At 40.1% G+C, this 14800-nt stretch overlaps 3 protein-coding genes across 5 annotated transcripts in view; all 3 read left to right on the forward strand.

The window, feature by feature from the left end:
* Nucleotides 1-1578, forward strand: part of LOC106534686 (zinc finger protein 658B) — a gene marked incomplete at its 5' end in the record, with an annotated part of 8737 nt that extends 7159 nt beyond the window's left edge. Inside the window, 1 exon segment of the mRNA XM_014031398.1 lies at nt 281-1578. Coding sequence (XP_013886852.1) covers nt 281-1441 — 1161 coding nt within the window.
* Nucleotides 1579-2133: 555 nt separating this feature from the next.
* LOC106534702 (zinc finger protein 37) lies at nt 2134-6608 on the forward strand. Its single transcript, XM_014031422.1, has 5 exons — nt 2134-2666; nt 3343-3442; nt 3524-3629; nt 3709-3946; nt 4874-6608. The coding sequence occupies exons 1-5, from the start codon at nt 2385-2387 to the stop codon at nt 6221-6223; spliced, it is 2076 nt and encodes a 691-aa protein (XP_013886876.1). The 5' UTR covers nt 2134-2384; the 3' UTR covers nt 6224-6608.
* Nucleotides 6609-6750: 142 nt separating this feature from the next.
* LOC106534709 (myoneurin) lies at nt 6751-14549 on the forward strand. Of its 3 annotated transcripts, none has more exons than XM_014031452.1 (5): nt 6751-7851; nt 10334-10427; nt 10514-10613; nt 10731-10971; nt 12120-14025. In XM_014031452.1, the coding sequence occupies exons 1-5, from the start codon at nt 7576-7578 to the stop codon at nt 12132-12134; spliced, it is 726 nt and encodes a 241-aa protein (XP_013886906.1). In that variant the 5' UTR covers nt 6751-7575; the 3' UTR covers nt 12135-14025. The 3 variants fall into 3 exon arrangements, with proteins under 3 accessions (XP_013886906.1, XP_013886897.1, XP_013886888.1); XM_014031443.1 differs by lacking the exon at nt 12120-14025 and adding an exon at nt 14107-14549 and having other exon boundaries at nt 6753-7851; XM_014031434.1 differs by having other exon boundaries at nt 6765-7851; nt 12442-14025.
* Nucleotides 14550-14800: the final 251 nt, after the last annotated feature.

Below are 14800 nucleotides of genomic sequence, written 5' to 3' on the forward strand. Positions count from 1 at the left end.
GCTTTACACCTGTAAAATATTAAAATCAACCAACTCATAAAATTTTAATAATTTTAATTGATGAAACAATATATTAGAAGGGTGATAGTAATGTTTTCTTGTAATAATTCTCATGGCTCTTTTTTGTAAAATAAAAATAGGATTAGTAATTGTTTTACATGCATTTCCCCAGACTTCTATACAATAAATCATGTGGARCAATTATTGCATTATACGGCATAAATAGTGCTTTATCATTAAATAACTCCTTTTCAAAGCTAAACCTGTTCTTGTATTACAGGTAGCAACAGGAGATGAAGCCCCCAGCAGCATCCTAGAGGTTCCTGAAATTGTCGCAGTGGCGCACGAGGGGAGCGGCTCTGGAGCTGAATGGGAGCAATCCAGCGATCCCGGCGAGGTGGATTCCGACGAAGAGTGGAAATCGGCGCCGCACGTTTTCCCCATAAAACTGTACCCCGCGAACCCCACAGAGGAATCCGGCAAACACGTCGAATACCGCGATTACCTCTCGCTCACTCCCGTGCACAGCCAGCTCTGCGCCGACTGCGGAAGGTTCGTCGACGGACGGAAGCCTCACGTCTGCGAGCACAAAGCCAGGCCGTACTCCTGCTACATCTGCGGGAAGCGCTGCGTCAGCGAAGCGGCCCTGAGTTCCCACGGCAGGGTCCACAACGAAAGCCACGAGTTTCGCTGCAAGTTCTGCCACGCCACGTTCAAGCTGAAGGCGGACAAGGTCACCCACGAGCAGACGCACGGACCCGAGGGGAGACCGTACAAATGTCCGGACTGCTCGAAGACATTCGCCACCAATAAGGAGCGCAGAGTCCACCTGGAGGATCACAGGGGCGCGGTGGATTTAAAGTGCCGCTTCTGCGGGGTTGAATTCGACCGTCCTCTCTCTATTCAGAGGCATTTGTTAGTGCACACGGGGGTGAAACCGTACAAATGCTTGGTGTGCCAGCGCAGCTTCAACCAGGCAAGTCACCTGAAGTCCCACATGCGGCTGCACACGGGGGAGAGACCGTACAAGTGTCAGCTCTGCGACAAAAGCTTCAATCACAACGTGAGCTTGAAGAGTCACGTTCAGCGCCACCACCCTTCCTGCTCCACACCGGAACAGACGAAAGGGACAAAGAGCAAAAAGAAAAGTGGTGGTGCTCAGAATAACAGGCTCGAGGAAGACGCAGACGTGAACCTCGACAGCGAGGAGAAGGAACAGGATACAGATGATGAGATGGAGGCACGACCACAAACTAAAAGGAACATTGGTAGACCTAAAGGGAGGCCCAAAGGCTTTGGATCAGGAATGAAAACTCAAGCAGAAGGGTCACATACTGGAGCTAGAAAATCCCAAGTCAGGAGACGAAAACGACAAAAAATTACTGACGAGGACAGGCTGTCTGACGGCAACACATCATTTGATTCTGAAGACGAAGGCTGAGGAAAAAACATACAGAATATAATGTGATCTGAAAAAAAAGAACAATAGGCAAAACTTAGAGGAGGAATTAAACTGAGGACAACTTAAAAATGAAGTTCATTACAAAAAAATCTGTATTAAATTGAAATGTACTGTAATGTGGGTTTTTTTCTTCAAATATTAATTTATTAATGTGATGGACTTGCGACCTGTCCAGGGTGTACCCCGCAGCTCACACTGTGACTGCTGGATATGGGCACCAGTGATCCACACGACCCTGAAAGGAATAAGCGTGTACAGAAAATGGATGGATGGATGGATGGATGGATGGATGGATGGATGGATGGATGGATGGATTAATGGATTAATTATACCAATAAAAACGTGAAGCATAAATGAGAATTTGTTGTTGCCTGTTAATAAGGAGAGAAGTAAATACTTTGACTTTTGAGTGTCTGTTCACTGATGTGTGCACTTTTATCATCAGATAGGAGTTTATTAAACATAGCTGATGCTAAATAATTGGTCTCCCTCCTCAAAAAAAATACAAAACATTTATAACACTAATGTATATAAAATAGGCTAAATTGCAAATTTATTCTCATGTATTCTTTTCTACTAGAAGCAAATTGCGTTTTATGGTACTTAATCCGGAAGTKGGGCACAACATTCCAGTCCAGTAGGTGGCGCTGCTGCACCTTGAAGCCGGATCACCCAAAGTAAACAAGGTTCAGAAGAGAAGGGAAACAGATCGATACAACAATAGTGTACTCTAGACAACAAAACATTCGACTCTACGTGTACATTTTTATGTACTTTTAAATTTTTTTTTTACTTGTATGTGTACTATGCACATGTAAATGTCTGTACGATTCGAACCCGCTCGTTTAAACTCCGCCCATCCCACCTGCACGAGGATTTAAATCAGCTAGCTAAGTTAGCTCCTCGGGTGCATACCAGGAGGATGTGCTCCGTCTACGGGTGTTATTCGGGACTACTAAATGCGGAACGATTCAAGTTACCCGAGGACCCAGAGGAGAGGCTGGAGTGGGTCATGTTTTTAGCGAAAACCAACAAGCAGCGGTTTAAAGAGTCCTCCTGGACCGATATCGCTGTTTGCAGTGACCACTTTACCGGAGACTGCTTTGTTGACGAGGCTCACCCGGTCCAGCTGAAGCCCGGTTCGGTTCCATCAGTGTGTTTGAAAAGTGGACCAGACGAACCTGTGAGGAGCTCCGGGTGTAAGGTGAGGGGTTCACAATGAAAACAGTGCAGCAGCACGTGGTTTTCAAAGGTTTGGGACGGTCTGTTTTGTTATTGAATCAATAAGAATATTTTGTGAAGGTGGGCTTATAGTTTTGGGACAGGTGCAAGAACTGTGTCACTATTGTGAGAGGAATGTATTATTATTATTATTATTATTATTATTATTGTTATTGTTATTATTATTATTATTATTATTATTATGAAATTAGCCTCACAAATAGGAAAATCTTTACATTTTTGCATAGAGTTACTACGTATAAATTAATTGTGATACAAACTGAATGAGCACTGTTATAATTTAAATCATTTCTGAGTCTAAACTTGTAAGAAGCTTTTCTTATGTCGGTGGAGCAGCAACATCATTAAACTTCCTCCATGTTTGGGGAAAAATAAGACTCCTTTTGCTATTTAAATACTATCATAACATGATATTTAATGTGTTGTTTTCATACTAATGTGACTAAGTTTTTCTGCATATTTGTGGACAATTCACTCTATCAACTCATTTATTGTTATAGTATTACATTCTTCAGGTTTTTTTAAACATGTATTGACAAGGTGAGATGTTAAGTAGATGAATTAGCAAATAAGATAAGTGTTATTCCTAGATTTTGGATTTGATTATTGAATCCTCTTCCTTTTGCTTCTGTGTGCAGAGATCTGTAGTTAAAGCTGGAGTTGTTGGTCCGAGTGATCAAGCCGAAACACAGAATGGTGCAACTTCCCATCCCGAAGAATCAGAGCTCACATTGCCGGGTACAAATAAACATGTTCTTGAAAAATCAAGCACGGCAGGGACGTTTCCTCGCACATACTTATGTCCAATTTATTTTGCAGGATCTCAAAATGTTCCAGTGTCAGCAGGAGCTTCATGTGCCGCAGCCTCTTCTGTTTGTTTCCAGGCGAAACCAAAAACAGTAGATGACGATTTGCTCAGGAAAAAGTAAGCTTCTTAACCTACGTGTTGACAAGTAATGGAAAAACATTTAAACTGATTGTAAGGTGTTTTTTTTTTTTTGTAGAGAGGCCCTTTTGAAGACAAAAGGAAAGTTTCCTGTGAATGAGAAACGCCTAGTCCGGTTGTTCAGCCGCTTTTGTCCATCGTGTGGAGGGAAACTGAAGATGCACAAAGCCAGCCGTGGTGTTCTCATCAACCTGCACCAGCTGTGCCTTCAGTGTAACTACACGTACGAGTGGAAAAGTCTGGTGGACGACAATGTCCCAGCAACTAAAGATGGGCACGAGACGGGAGGATCAAAGGTACGACATCATAATTCAAAAAGCTGTGTGATGAAATGCATTAACAAAATATTTGGGTTGTGTTTTTTGTTGCCTTTTAAGACACTGGGCCTCATGCAAGGACATGTTCATATTCTTATCCTACATTTCTCTTACTTTTGTTCGTACAAAGGGTTCGTACGAACATGTCACGTCAGATTCAACAAACTCTTCTATCTTCAGGAAACGTGCGTAAATGAGCTGCGTAAATTCCACCTGTTCTATCCAGCTGCACGTGCACGCGAGAGGAGATTAGCATAATTACCACCCCAAAAACACCATATAAGGCTGTGTTTCCTGCCTCRGATATCAGGAAGTGTCCATTCATGAAAATGACAGCGAAAACTAAAAAGAAGAACTTTACGAGTTCAGAGATTGAAGTCCGTCTGTCAGAGATCCAGAAAAGAAAATCTGTCATTTTTAGCAGCTCAGCTGTGGAATAAAAAGAGCTGCTAAAAGTATAAACAACTGTGTTAAATCATTTTCATTTATTCAGAAGCCACACCGTTGCGCACCGTACCCGCACCGTAAGTTATTAGTGAACAAAATCTGTCTGGATGTCAGCAGACTGACTGCTCGTAAAATATACGACAGGTCTGGACCACTCGTRAATTTTGTTCRYATCTGAAAAAAATCGTAGAATACGAAAACATTGGTRAATGCCACAAATTCTCCTAAATCACTCGTACGCACAATTTAAGAACAAATCTGTGCGTACGAACGGTTCTTGCATGAGGCCCATTGTTCTTATTATACAGTCTGTTCAGACTTTTATGTGAAATTAACTTCAGATGTTTTCCCTATTCATACAGAATGTTTGCCTTTCATTAAAGGAAATGCCTGAATTATTTTCTAAAACTGTCTTGAACAATATTAAAATTTAAAAACATACGCATTCTTGTATCACAGGCAGATGAAACCCCCAGCAGCGTCTCAGAGGTTCCTGAACCTGCCACTGTAAATGTAAAGGTAAAGGAAGAGGAGAGCGACCTTGAAGACGTACTGGAGGATTCCGTCGATCACGGCGACATGGACTCTGATGAAGACTGGGAGCCAGGCCCGGGTGCTTTCACTGTAAAACTGTTTCCTTCGAAACAAAACAAGGAACCCAGCGAAGGTGCCGACTGCCTTCCCGTCGCTTCTCAGAGCGACCAGCTCTGCACGGACTGTGGAATGTTTTTCGATAGACGAAAGCGCCACATGTGTAAACACAAAGTGAAGCCGTATTCCTGCAGCATCTGCGGGAAACGGTACTCCAGTCAGATGGCCCTGAGTCGTCACGGCAGGACCCACAATGAAAACTACGAGTTCGTCTGCAAATTATGCCACGTTGCATTTAAAGTACAGGCGGACCACCTCAGCCACGAGCAGATCCATGTAGCCGAGGGGAAACTTTACAAATGTTCAGACTGTTTAGAGACGTTTGTCACAAATAAGGAACGCAAAATCCACCTGGAAGTTCACAGAGGGCCAAAGCGGACAAAATGCAAGTTCTGTGGGATTGAATTTGTTTCGCGTGCGTTTCTCCAGAGACACTTGGCGGTGCACATGGGAGAAAAGCCCTACGAGTGTGTGTTTTGCCAGCGTGCTTTCAGCCAGTTGGGACATCTGAAGAGCCACACGCGCCTGCATACAGGGGAGAAACCTTACAAGTGTCAGCACTGTGACGAATGCTTCAATCACAACGTGAGCTTGAAGAATCACGTCCAGCGTTGGCACACACCCGGCGCGGGACCCGAACCCAAGCAGACAGGTGTACAGGAATGCGACAGCGGTGATGCTCCAGCTAATGGAAATGAGACAGGCGAAGACTTTGACAGTAAAGAAGGAGAACAGGATACAGAGGATGGTGTACAGATGGAAGAACTGTGTCTGCCAAAAACTAAAAAGAAGAGCACTGGCAGATTGAAAGGAAGACCTAAAAACTTTGAATCTAAAAACATTCAAGATGAAAAAGAGGGCCATGAGTCAGACACTGGGACCAGCAAAGCACATGTAAAAAAGCAGAAGACGACACGGTTTACTAACGAAGACAGTAAAATTATGCCGTCTGACAGTAACACAAGCTTTGATTCTGCAGAAGAGGAAGAAACGAGGAACAAGAAGGGGATAAAAAACATGAAGAGAAAAAAAAGGTCAAAACCTTTGGACAGCGACTCTGATTTTAACTCTGCAGACATGAAGGTCTGCAGCAGGCAGAATAAAAGTCGCAGTTCAGGAAAGCGTAGAGGAAGACCCAGGAGAAACCTGATGACTTGACACTAAATAAATCCATCTGATTAATGAAGGTTATTATTAGCAAAAATACTGAAAACATAACTGGACTGGCTTGATTATTGTTCAAAATATCCTAAAAAGTTGTCTGTTTTTTATTTTTATTTTATTATTATTTGAAAGTCAAGATGTGAGGTCAGACTAGATATGCAGTGCTGAAAATATCTGCAGGAAAACATCTGGTCATCTGGTAAAAAAGATATAAATAATAATTGTACAGACCCTAGTAAAAACTATGGAATCACCACTATTGAATTATTTTCTTTCTATTAATTAAYAGTGTATAAAAGGTAAATGTCAACATGCCAACTTTAATTTTTCAAAGTTTCAACCTTTTGGCATTAAGAAACAATAAAACAATGAAATATAATTGTTGTAGTTACTCTCAATTGCTTTTTGGGATCAAGTCTGGGTAAAATTTGGACAATTTTGCTAGAGTGCATGTAGAGCACAATGGGGCTTATTACACCGGTGTACTCCCGTGCTCAAACCACGCCAACCCTGACTTGAAGCCCCGCCTCTTCCGGCGTCACCATTGTGTTGTAGCATCAACAAGCTAGGTAGCTAGCTGTGCTCTATTTTCGCCAGTATCTCTGCCTCGGACTTCGCAGGTCTGCTGCAGCAGACTTAAATACAAGAGTTATCGGGCGTCTTTATCTGATGCCACCCGGGGAAGAGGGTGGAGTTGGCCCTCCGGGTCAACAAGCAGAGGTTGAGGAGCAGTGCCAGTGTGTGTGTGTGTCGTTCTGGATCCGATCATGTCGTTGTTTTATCTGCGGTAAACATTTCACATTGGATTTATTTATTTATTTATTTTTAGACATAGGCGGTGCAACCAAAGCCCGGTGTCATCCCAGCACTTTTTTTTTAAATATATTTTTATTTTTGTCAAAGTGGACCCTGAGGAAATGCGAGCTACCAGGCGAGTTATCGTGCTAACTTTACTGAGAGCTATTTAAAGGGGGTGGATATTCGATTTTTTTTTTATTATTATTTTTTAGCTGAAACGTGTTATGTCATTCCCTCAGCATACACAAACCCAGAGTGTTGCTTAGGCTCGTTTGAGAAAATCCTTCAATCAACTCTGGCGGTTTTCTATTTACACAAAGCTCCTCCCTGGAGCTCAGACACCAGCCGTGCTCCCGCCCCACTGATTACCCCTCCCCCCAAAAAGCTCAACCACTTGTTGCAGCAACAATAATAATATAAGTAAATATATATATAATATATATAGTATAAATAATAATAATAATAATAAGCAGACACCTGGTGGAAAGGCACTTTTGCCGMTCTTGTAATACTTCTTCCCAGTCCAGCCATTTTTTGGATTAAAAAAAATGCCTTCATCGCGGAGATGTATTTTTGGATGCGACAGAGACTACCCTCTTTTTACGATTCCTAAGGATGACGAGGTTCGTCTAAAATGGTTGGACTTCATGTTTGGGAACGGCCCTCCGACGAAAAAAAATGTGTATATTTGTGGGAGGCACTTCACTGATGACTGCTTTCTAAACAAAAGCCAATTTGATAGTGGACTAATAGGAAGATTGTCTCTAAAAGAAGATGCAATTCCAACTCTCAGGAGCCCGCTGACATCGTTGGCGCTTGCACAGGTAAGCTGGACTACAACTCACATTGGGCCTCATGAAAGAATAATTCTTATTTTTATCCCAAAATTCTCTTACGTTTTTTTGGTACGAACATGCCGCGTCAGATTCAGCAAACGCATCTATCTTCAGGAAAAGTGTGTAAATGAGCAGCGTAAATGTCAGTGCACAAGGAGAGGAAATTAGCATAAGTGCCGCCCCAATTATACCATATAAGGCTACGCTTCCTGCCCCACACACCAGGAAGTGTCCATTCATGAAAAAACCTAATCTATGTCCGAATAAAGCTGTTGATTATGTTCAATTCCCAATGACCCCATTATATACAGAGACAAATTAAACGTAGTGTTACACAACAGCATTATTAGCCAATTTAATTTAATTTTATCGATTTATTTTGCTAGTCTACATTATTACATTTAAAATTCTAATTCAAACAGAGTAGCCTCTTGTCTACATAATTATGGAGTGTGATTTATTTTTTTTAACTCAAAATATCTTCAAACTAATGATATATAAAGTTATTAGTGAACAAAATCTGTMTGGATGTCAGCAGACTGACTGCACRTAAAATATATGACAGGTCTGATTCAACCACAYGTGAAATTTGTTCGTATCTGGAAAAAAAAAATTAGAATACGAGAAAATTGGTGAATACCACAAGTTCTCCTAAAGCGCTCGTACGCACAACTTAAGAACAAATCTGTTCGTATGAACAGTTCTTGCATGAGACTCATTGTTTTGTTAGCATCATCACTATGTTTATATTGCAAAATATATATTAAAATTGTGGATGATTAGATGATCATTGCAAAACATAGCCTTAAGGTCTAGGTTTATAGATTCATTAACAAAAAGTATCCCAACATTGATGTGTATAAGATAATGACTGGTAGACATATTACCAAGCAGAAATATCTTGTTAGAGCCTCTGCACTCGCTCCNCCTCACTCCTTTGTAACAACTAGGGCAAAAATATAATTCAGAAAATCTTTTCAGGACCCCACCTTGATGTTTCGGGACCCCACTTTGGGTCCCGACCCCAACTTTGGGAAACACTGATCTAGCATATTTATTTACAGGAACATGTACAATCTCTGGTAATAAATAAATAAATACATAATAAGGAATCACTATTGGAGGATATTCTTTTAATTGTTCATTTTGTTTGCAAAATAGAATAGACATTTAATAAAACTAATTTTTCAGAGGTCAAATCTTATGGCAAAGCCTGGTGCCAAGTGTTTTTCAAAGAAAAGGACGCTGATGAAATTTGAGCTCCAACGTGAGTTATTAAATTCTCAGAACTAAGCTAAGTGTCTGTGACGTACGTTCCCAATAAATAAATACAGACATATAGAAGAAAACATCTTAATATTGAAGAATTGTGCCATGATTTTAGGATAAAGACGTAATGGGAACCCATTTTGTCACGTGGCAAGCATGTTTCCGTCTTAAACACTTCGCGCGACCTAAGTGCAACCGGAAGTGACGAGAAAGGGGGCGCTTCCTGGTCTGTCTTCCGCTTTGAAAAATCGGGAAACGTCAAACCAACAAACGAATGTTTAGGTCCTAGTAAACTCCGTAAAAATGGTGAAAAGGTGCGTCGCCGGTGGCTGCAGCAACACCGCAACAACAGACGTAAGTTTGCACCATTTCCCGGTGAATACGGAGATGAGAGCCGCCTGGACCACAGCGGTGAAGCTGACCAGAGACGGATGGGATGGGCCCACCAAGCACAGCGTTTTGTGCTCCGAGCACTTCCCCGCAGACTGCTTCAAGCAAGAAACGTCTGATTTCGCACGAGGGATGATGACAGAGATGGGGCTCATCTACAGACGAAGACGAGCGTTAAGAGCAGATGCCATACCCACGCTGTTTGTTTCATCCAGTGTGAAAAAAGTATCAAAGAAAAAYTTGAAGCAAGCCGGTGCAAAACGAAACCAGGCTCAGCAGGTGAGAAAACCCCTCGAAATTACATTTTTAATGTCTGTAAATATTACTAATAATCAGTACAATTCATTAATGGCTGGTATAATAAAAATATACACATACCAAACTGACTTATAATAGGACAGCATAAAATGTAATWTATTTTACTGCGTGTGTAAATTGTGTTCGTTGGTCCAACCAACTTTTATTAATGGAGAAACTGACCTCAATGGAACATGGATAGTAAAATAATAATAATAATAATAAAACTAGGACTGCAGTTTGTAACATAAACACAAAACTCTTGACTTCCTGTTCCTGTAGTGCTCTCCCCTCCCCCAAACTACTTCTGCATCAAACTTAGTTTGTTTAATGCTTTTAATCTGTACTGACAATTAGTTATTTAAAATGTGATGTGAGGTTTTCTTTTTGTTTCTTGACATTTTTTAATGTGAAGGTTATTGTTATAGAATACACAACTCACTAAAACTGAATTTAAATTTCCCTTAATTATTGCAAAAGTTGTTTAACATTTGTGTTTTATAACTTTTTACAGGAGGCCATGAGAAACTTCAATGCTACTTTGGAACGGGATCGTCTTATCATATGCCACAGTCCCACATCTGATAATGACGGAACTTTAAATATAAGTAGGAAACTTCAAATTTTAAAAAAGTCTCAGACTTTCATTAAATTCTTGTTTTTTTATGTTACTAATATAAGCTGTATTTTTCAGGCATTCCAGTAAATCCTGCACCAAGCGAAGCTTCTGATTGTTCTGTCTCTGAAAATAACATCCTGCAAAACATTGAAAACCCTGACTTGATTAGGAAAAAGTAAGTTTTTTTTACGCTCTCTGGAAAATGGAATCAAGACTAAACAATTACACTCTTTATTGCACAATCATACAGTCTGTAAAAGTATTCAGTGTAATTTATTATTTTTTTCCCCAGAGCTGACCTTCCCCAGGTGAAAAAGAGGTATATTGTGGATGAAAAGCAGCTCCTCCWGTTGTTCAGTAGCCAGTGCCCCACCTGTCAGTCAAAAGTCAATATGGAGAAGGTTGTGAGCGGCGTTGTCTTAACCCTGAAGCTGAGTTGCCCAGAGTGTGGCTACAGTAAGGACTGGAAAAATCTGGAGAGTAAGAACATCCCAGCAGCTGATGATACACATCAGATGGAAACTACTGTAGAGGTGTGTTTTCCCTATTTGGCTTTACATTTTACACAAGTTGTTATCTTAAAACTTTAAGCAAACACTCTGTTGTGATGTATGTGATCTTTAGCTGCATGTAACATGCTAGGGCTAGAGCGGGACTGACCACTACTTCATAAATAATAGAAGTTACTTTATCAGATGTAGGATCGACAGTCGTGAAGTGTATGAATGACTGAATCAACCAGCGTTATGTTTAGACGACTTGTATTGAATATTTAAAAAGGAGGGGAAAAAACGTTAACATAAATGTATAAATAACATTATGGGAAAGAAATAAATAGAAAAAAAAAACACATGTAACATACAAATACAAACACCAACTCTAACAAGTTCAGAAATTCAAGTCCATAATTCACAGTTCATATGGTTTAGAGTTCAATATTGTAGAAGAAAATGGTTCCAGAATGTCCGAAATATAGAAAAGAAGAGTCCTTTTTATGCCCGTATGATTGGGACCAGAACACATGCAAAATAGAAGGGCCGATTTCCTACAACATTGTGGTTCGTAGTTAGCTCGCCATCAATTGAAGGAGGTGGTCGGGAGGGGTAACAAAAAACACCTGACTTACAAGGTCAAAAACATAAATTAGATACAGGTTCAATTAAATGAACTGTCTTGAGCTTCAATGATTTGTAATCATTACCAAAGAGGAAAAGGTATACAATAAATAATGTTATTTATCATAGCATAAATCATACTTCACAATATTTGACTTCAGTCATTATTCAAATAAAGTACAGTTCCAAATTGTTTACTCAAAACCAGTTAACTTTAAAGCTAGTAATTTATCAAACATTCACATTTAATTTAAATATTTGCGCAACAGGTTCAAAATGTGTAGCTACAAATTCAACCAGGATCAGTACAAAACTACCATTGCCGCCTAAGCAGTTGGTCAAAAATAACACAAAATACCATAACATGGTTCAAACACAATAAACCAAATATGTCCTTTAATTATTAAAGGAATGGCCTTTTATTCGGCTTACTTATCACGTCAATTTATTTAAGTATTAAATCAGTAACGATAGGAGAACTCATACTGACCTGTATATAGTGCTAACTAAATTAGCCGTTTGCTCTATGGAGTATTGTATAACAAACACTGCGATCGTTTCTGCAGTTTGTGCAGCAATAATCCACTAAAATGGTGTTCTAAAACAATGAGGCAACTCGCCGACGAGTAGATGATGGAATGGTTCCACATTAAATTGTTGTAGAAGTTGCAGAGGTTGTTTAGCAAACATCAAACAGCCCCAGAGCWCAGCCACAGTGAGCAGCAGCACGAAGCAGGAAGTAGTTACACTGGCTGCCCCGGAACTTAAATAGGGTGCAGCAGTAATGGGTGGTCCGTGTCGGAGGTCAAACTCAGGTAACATGGGTTACATGCAGCCAGCAGAATCTTATGTTGAAACACTAAAATCTAACCTTGCTTGATTTYACAGAAGGCATCGGACAGCGTCCCCGAAGTTGTTTATTTAGTTGGAGAAGAGAATGATCAAATRGACTTATCAGATGTCTCCGGTGAACCCGATGAGGTGGATTCAGGTGAAGAATGGAACCCAGAGGAYGAGGTTTTTTTTAATGAAAAGCTCCCGACCGAGTCTGATGATGAMGTCTTTGATGATGACGACGAGGAAATTCCTTCCAGTCACATGGAGCTCTGCACAGACTGTGGGAAATTTTGTAGAAAGGGAAGGCCCCACACATGCGAACATATAATCAAACCCTTTTCATGCAATACTTGTGGGAAGAGGTTCATCAATGAGTTGTCTTTAACATATCACACAAGAGTACACGATGCAAGCTATGAGATTTCATGCAAATGCTGCTACATGAAGTTCAAAAATAAGGCAGACAAATCTGTTCACGAGCATAAACATCTGACTGAAGAGAAGCCGTTTAAATGTCTCAACTGCTCGGAGACATTTGAAACCTATAATAAGCGTATGATCCACCTAAAGGTACACAGGGGGCCAGAGGATTTAAAATGTCACTTCTGTGGGTTGGAGGTTAGTCGAATGGATCATCTTCGGAGGCACATAGTTGTACACACAGGTGAAAAGCCTTACAAGTGTGTGGTGTGCGAACGTGGCTTTAACCAGGCCGGGAATCTGAAGTCCCACATGCGCCTGCACACAGGAGAGAGGCCGTATAGGTGTCACCACTGTTTCCAAGGCTTCAATCACAATGTGAGCTTGAAGAGTCACATCAAGCGTTACCACACACCTGGCTCTGAAATCGAACAGAGGACGACAAACAAAAGGAAACATGACGATGAGGATTATCAAGATTTTTGGGATAAAGATCCAGACTCTAGTCTTGTAAAATCAGAACAGGATACAGACGATGAAGCGCAGCTGGAAGAAACGCAGCCACGCAGAACTAAGAGGAGCACAGGTAAACCGAAAGGAAGGCCGAAGAGAAACAAAGCAGATAGCTTGTTTCAAGCAGAAGAAACAGAAGAACAGAGCTCAGACACAGATACAGAAAACTAGAAGGACTTTGAAAGAGCGAACGTACGCCAAAACTCCAGGGTGACTCGCAGTAACGCGTACAGAACCAATAAATATTCAAACACTGGAACTCGTAATCACCTTTGTGGTGGAGGTAACTAGCATTCCTTGAAGGATGAGTTGCTGGATGTTTTATTGTTTGTTTTTTATAAAATGTCCCCAAAAAGGATGTTGTGCATCGGTATTTTTTTCCCCTCTGTAATCGGATGTTTGGCTACTATTGTTTTTGTTTAAAAACTTGGATAAACACGGTTACAATTGAATTCAGTGTTAAAGGAGAGTTTTTGTTTATAATTTAGTATCAGGGGCAGTTTTGAGAATGCTTCTAGTAAATAATTTGCAACAGCATTGTGAAACATTCTGGTGTAAAATATGTGATCATAGAGCTCTTGATAGCTTCTTTTATTTCTGTAAAATTGTGTCCTTTAGTTTTATATTAGACTTAATGACTAATGGATATAAACTGTTACAAAGTTAAATCAAACTTTCAAAATAAAAGCATGACTGCTGGCATTTTGCTTTGAAATTTTGCTTAATTTTTAATGTGGTTAAAGTTGTTGCTATGACAGTAAAGTTTTGCCATCTATCTGACAGTTTGATTCTACAGAAGAGGAAGGAACAAGACGGTGATGAAGAACACAAAGAGACCAACAATAAGATCTAAACCTTTGGACTCTGATCAAAACTTAGTGACTCTGATTTTAACTTGGCAGACATGAAGGTCCACAAGAATAATGACAATTTAGGAAAGCATAGAGGAAGGCCATGGAAAAGGCTGATGACATGACACTTAATAAATTCACCTGAATTATGAAGGTTATTGTCAACAAAAAACTGGACTGGCTTGGCAATGACCTAAAAGGTTCTATTGTAATATGGAGTTATCTGTTTTTGTTTGAACGCCTTCAATCATTAGACATGAGGGCTGTACTGTAAGGTCAGACACAGACGAGACATTCAGTGCTGAACAAAAATGCTGGAAATCATCTGGCCTCCTTTCTGTAAAAAGATATGAATAATAAAATGGTTTACGCTAACTTGAATGAAAGTTAATCTAGCACAGTGATTCCCAAACTTTTTGTCTTCTGACCCAAAAAATATCCATGGAAAAAACTTGTGACCCCAAATATTACTGGTTTGAGTGCACGAACTTCATTAATAACCCTAAAAACACAGGCTTTTTGACAATCTAAACAGCTTGTACATAAATATAAATACTTATTTATAGTTATTTTGTGTTTTTGTAACAATTATAGGGAAAATATTACATCAGCAGTTATTTTATTAT

The sequence above is a fragment of the Austrofundulus limnaeus genome, unplaced genomic scaffold (genome assembly GCF_001266775.1).
Source record: "Austrofundulus limnaeus strain Quisiro unplaced genomic scaffold, Austrofundulus_limnaeus-1.0 Scaffold6, whole genome shotgun sequence".
NCBI classification, from domain to species: domain Eukaryota; kingdom Metazoa; phylum Chordata; class Actinopteri; order Cyprinodontiformes; family Rivulidae; genus Austrofundulus; species Austrofundulus limnaeus.

What these genes read in the sequence shown, in the direction of transcription:
- LOC106534702 (XM_014031422.1), top strand. Translation starts at nt 2,385, where the DNA reads ATGTGCTCCGTCTACGGGTGTTATTCGGGACTACTAAATGCGGAACGA. An exon ending in ATCAGAGCTCACATTGCCGG is followed by an intron (nt 3,443 to 3,523) that starts GTACAAATAAAC and finishes TTTATTTTGCAG; the next exon opens with GATCTCAAAATGTTCCAGTG. An exon ending in GACGATTTGCTCAGGAAAAA is followed by an intron (nt 3,630 to 3,708) that starts GTAAGCTTCTTA and finishes TTTTTTTTGTAG; the next exon opens with AGAGGCCCTTTTGAAGACAA.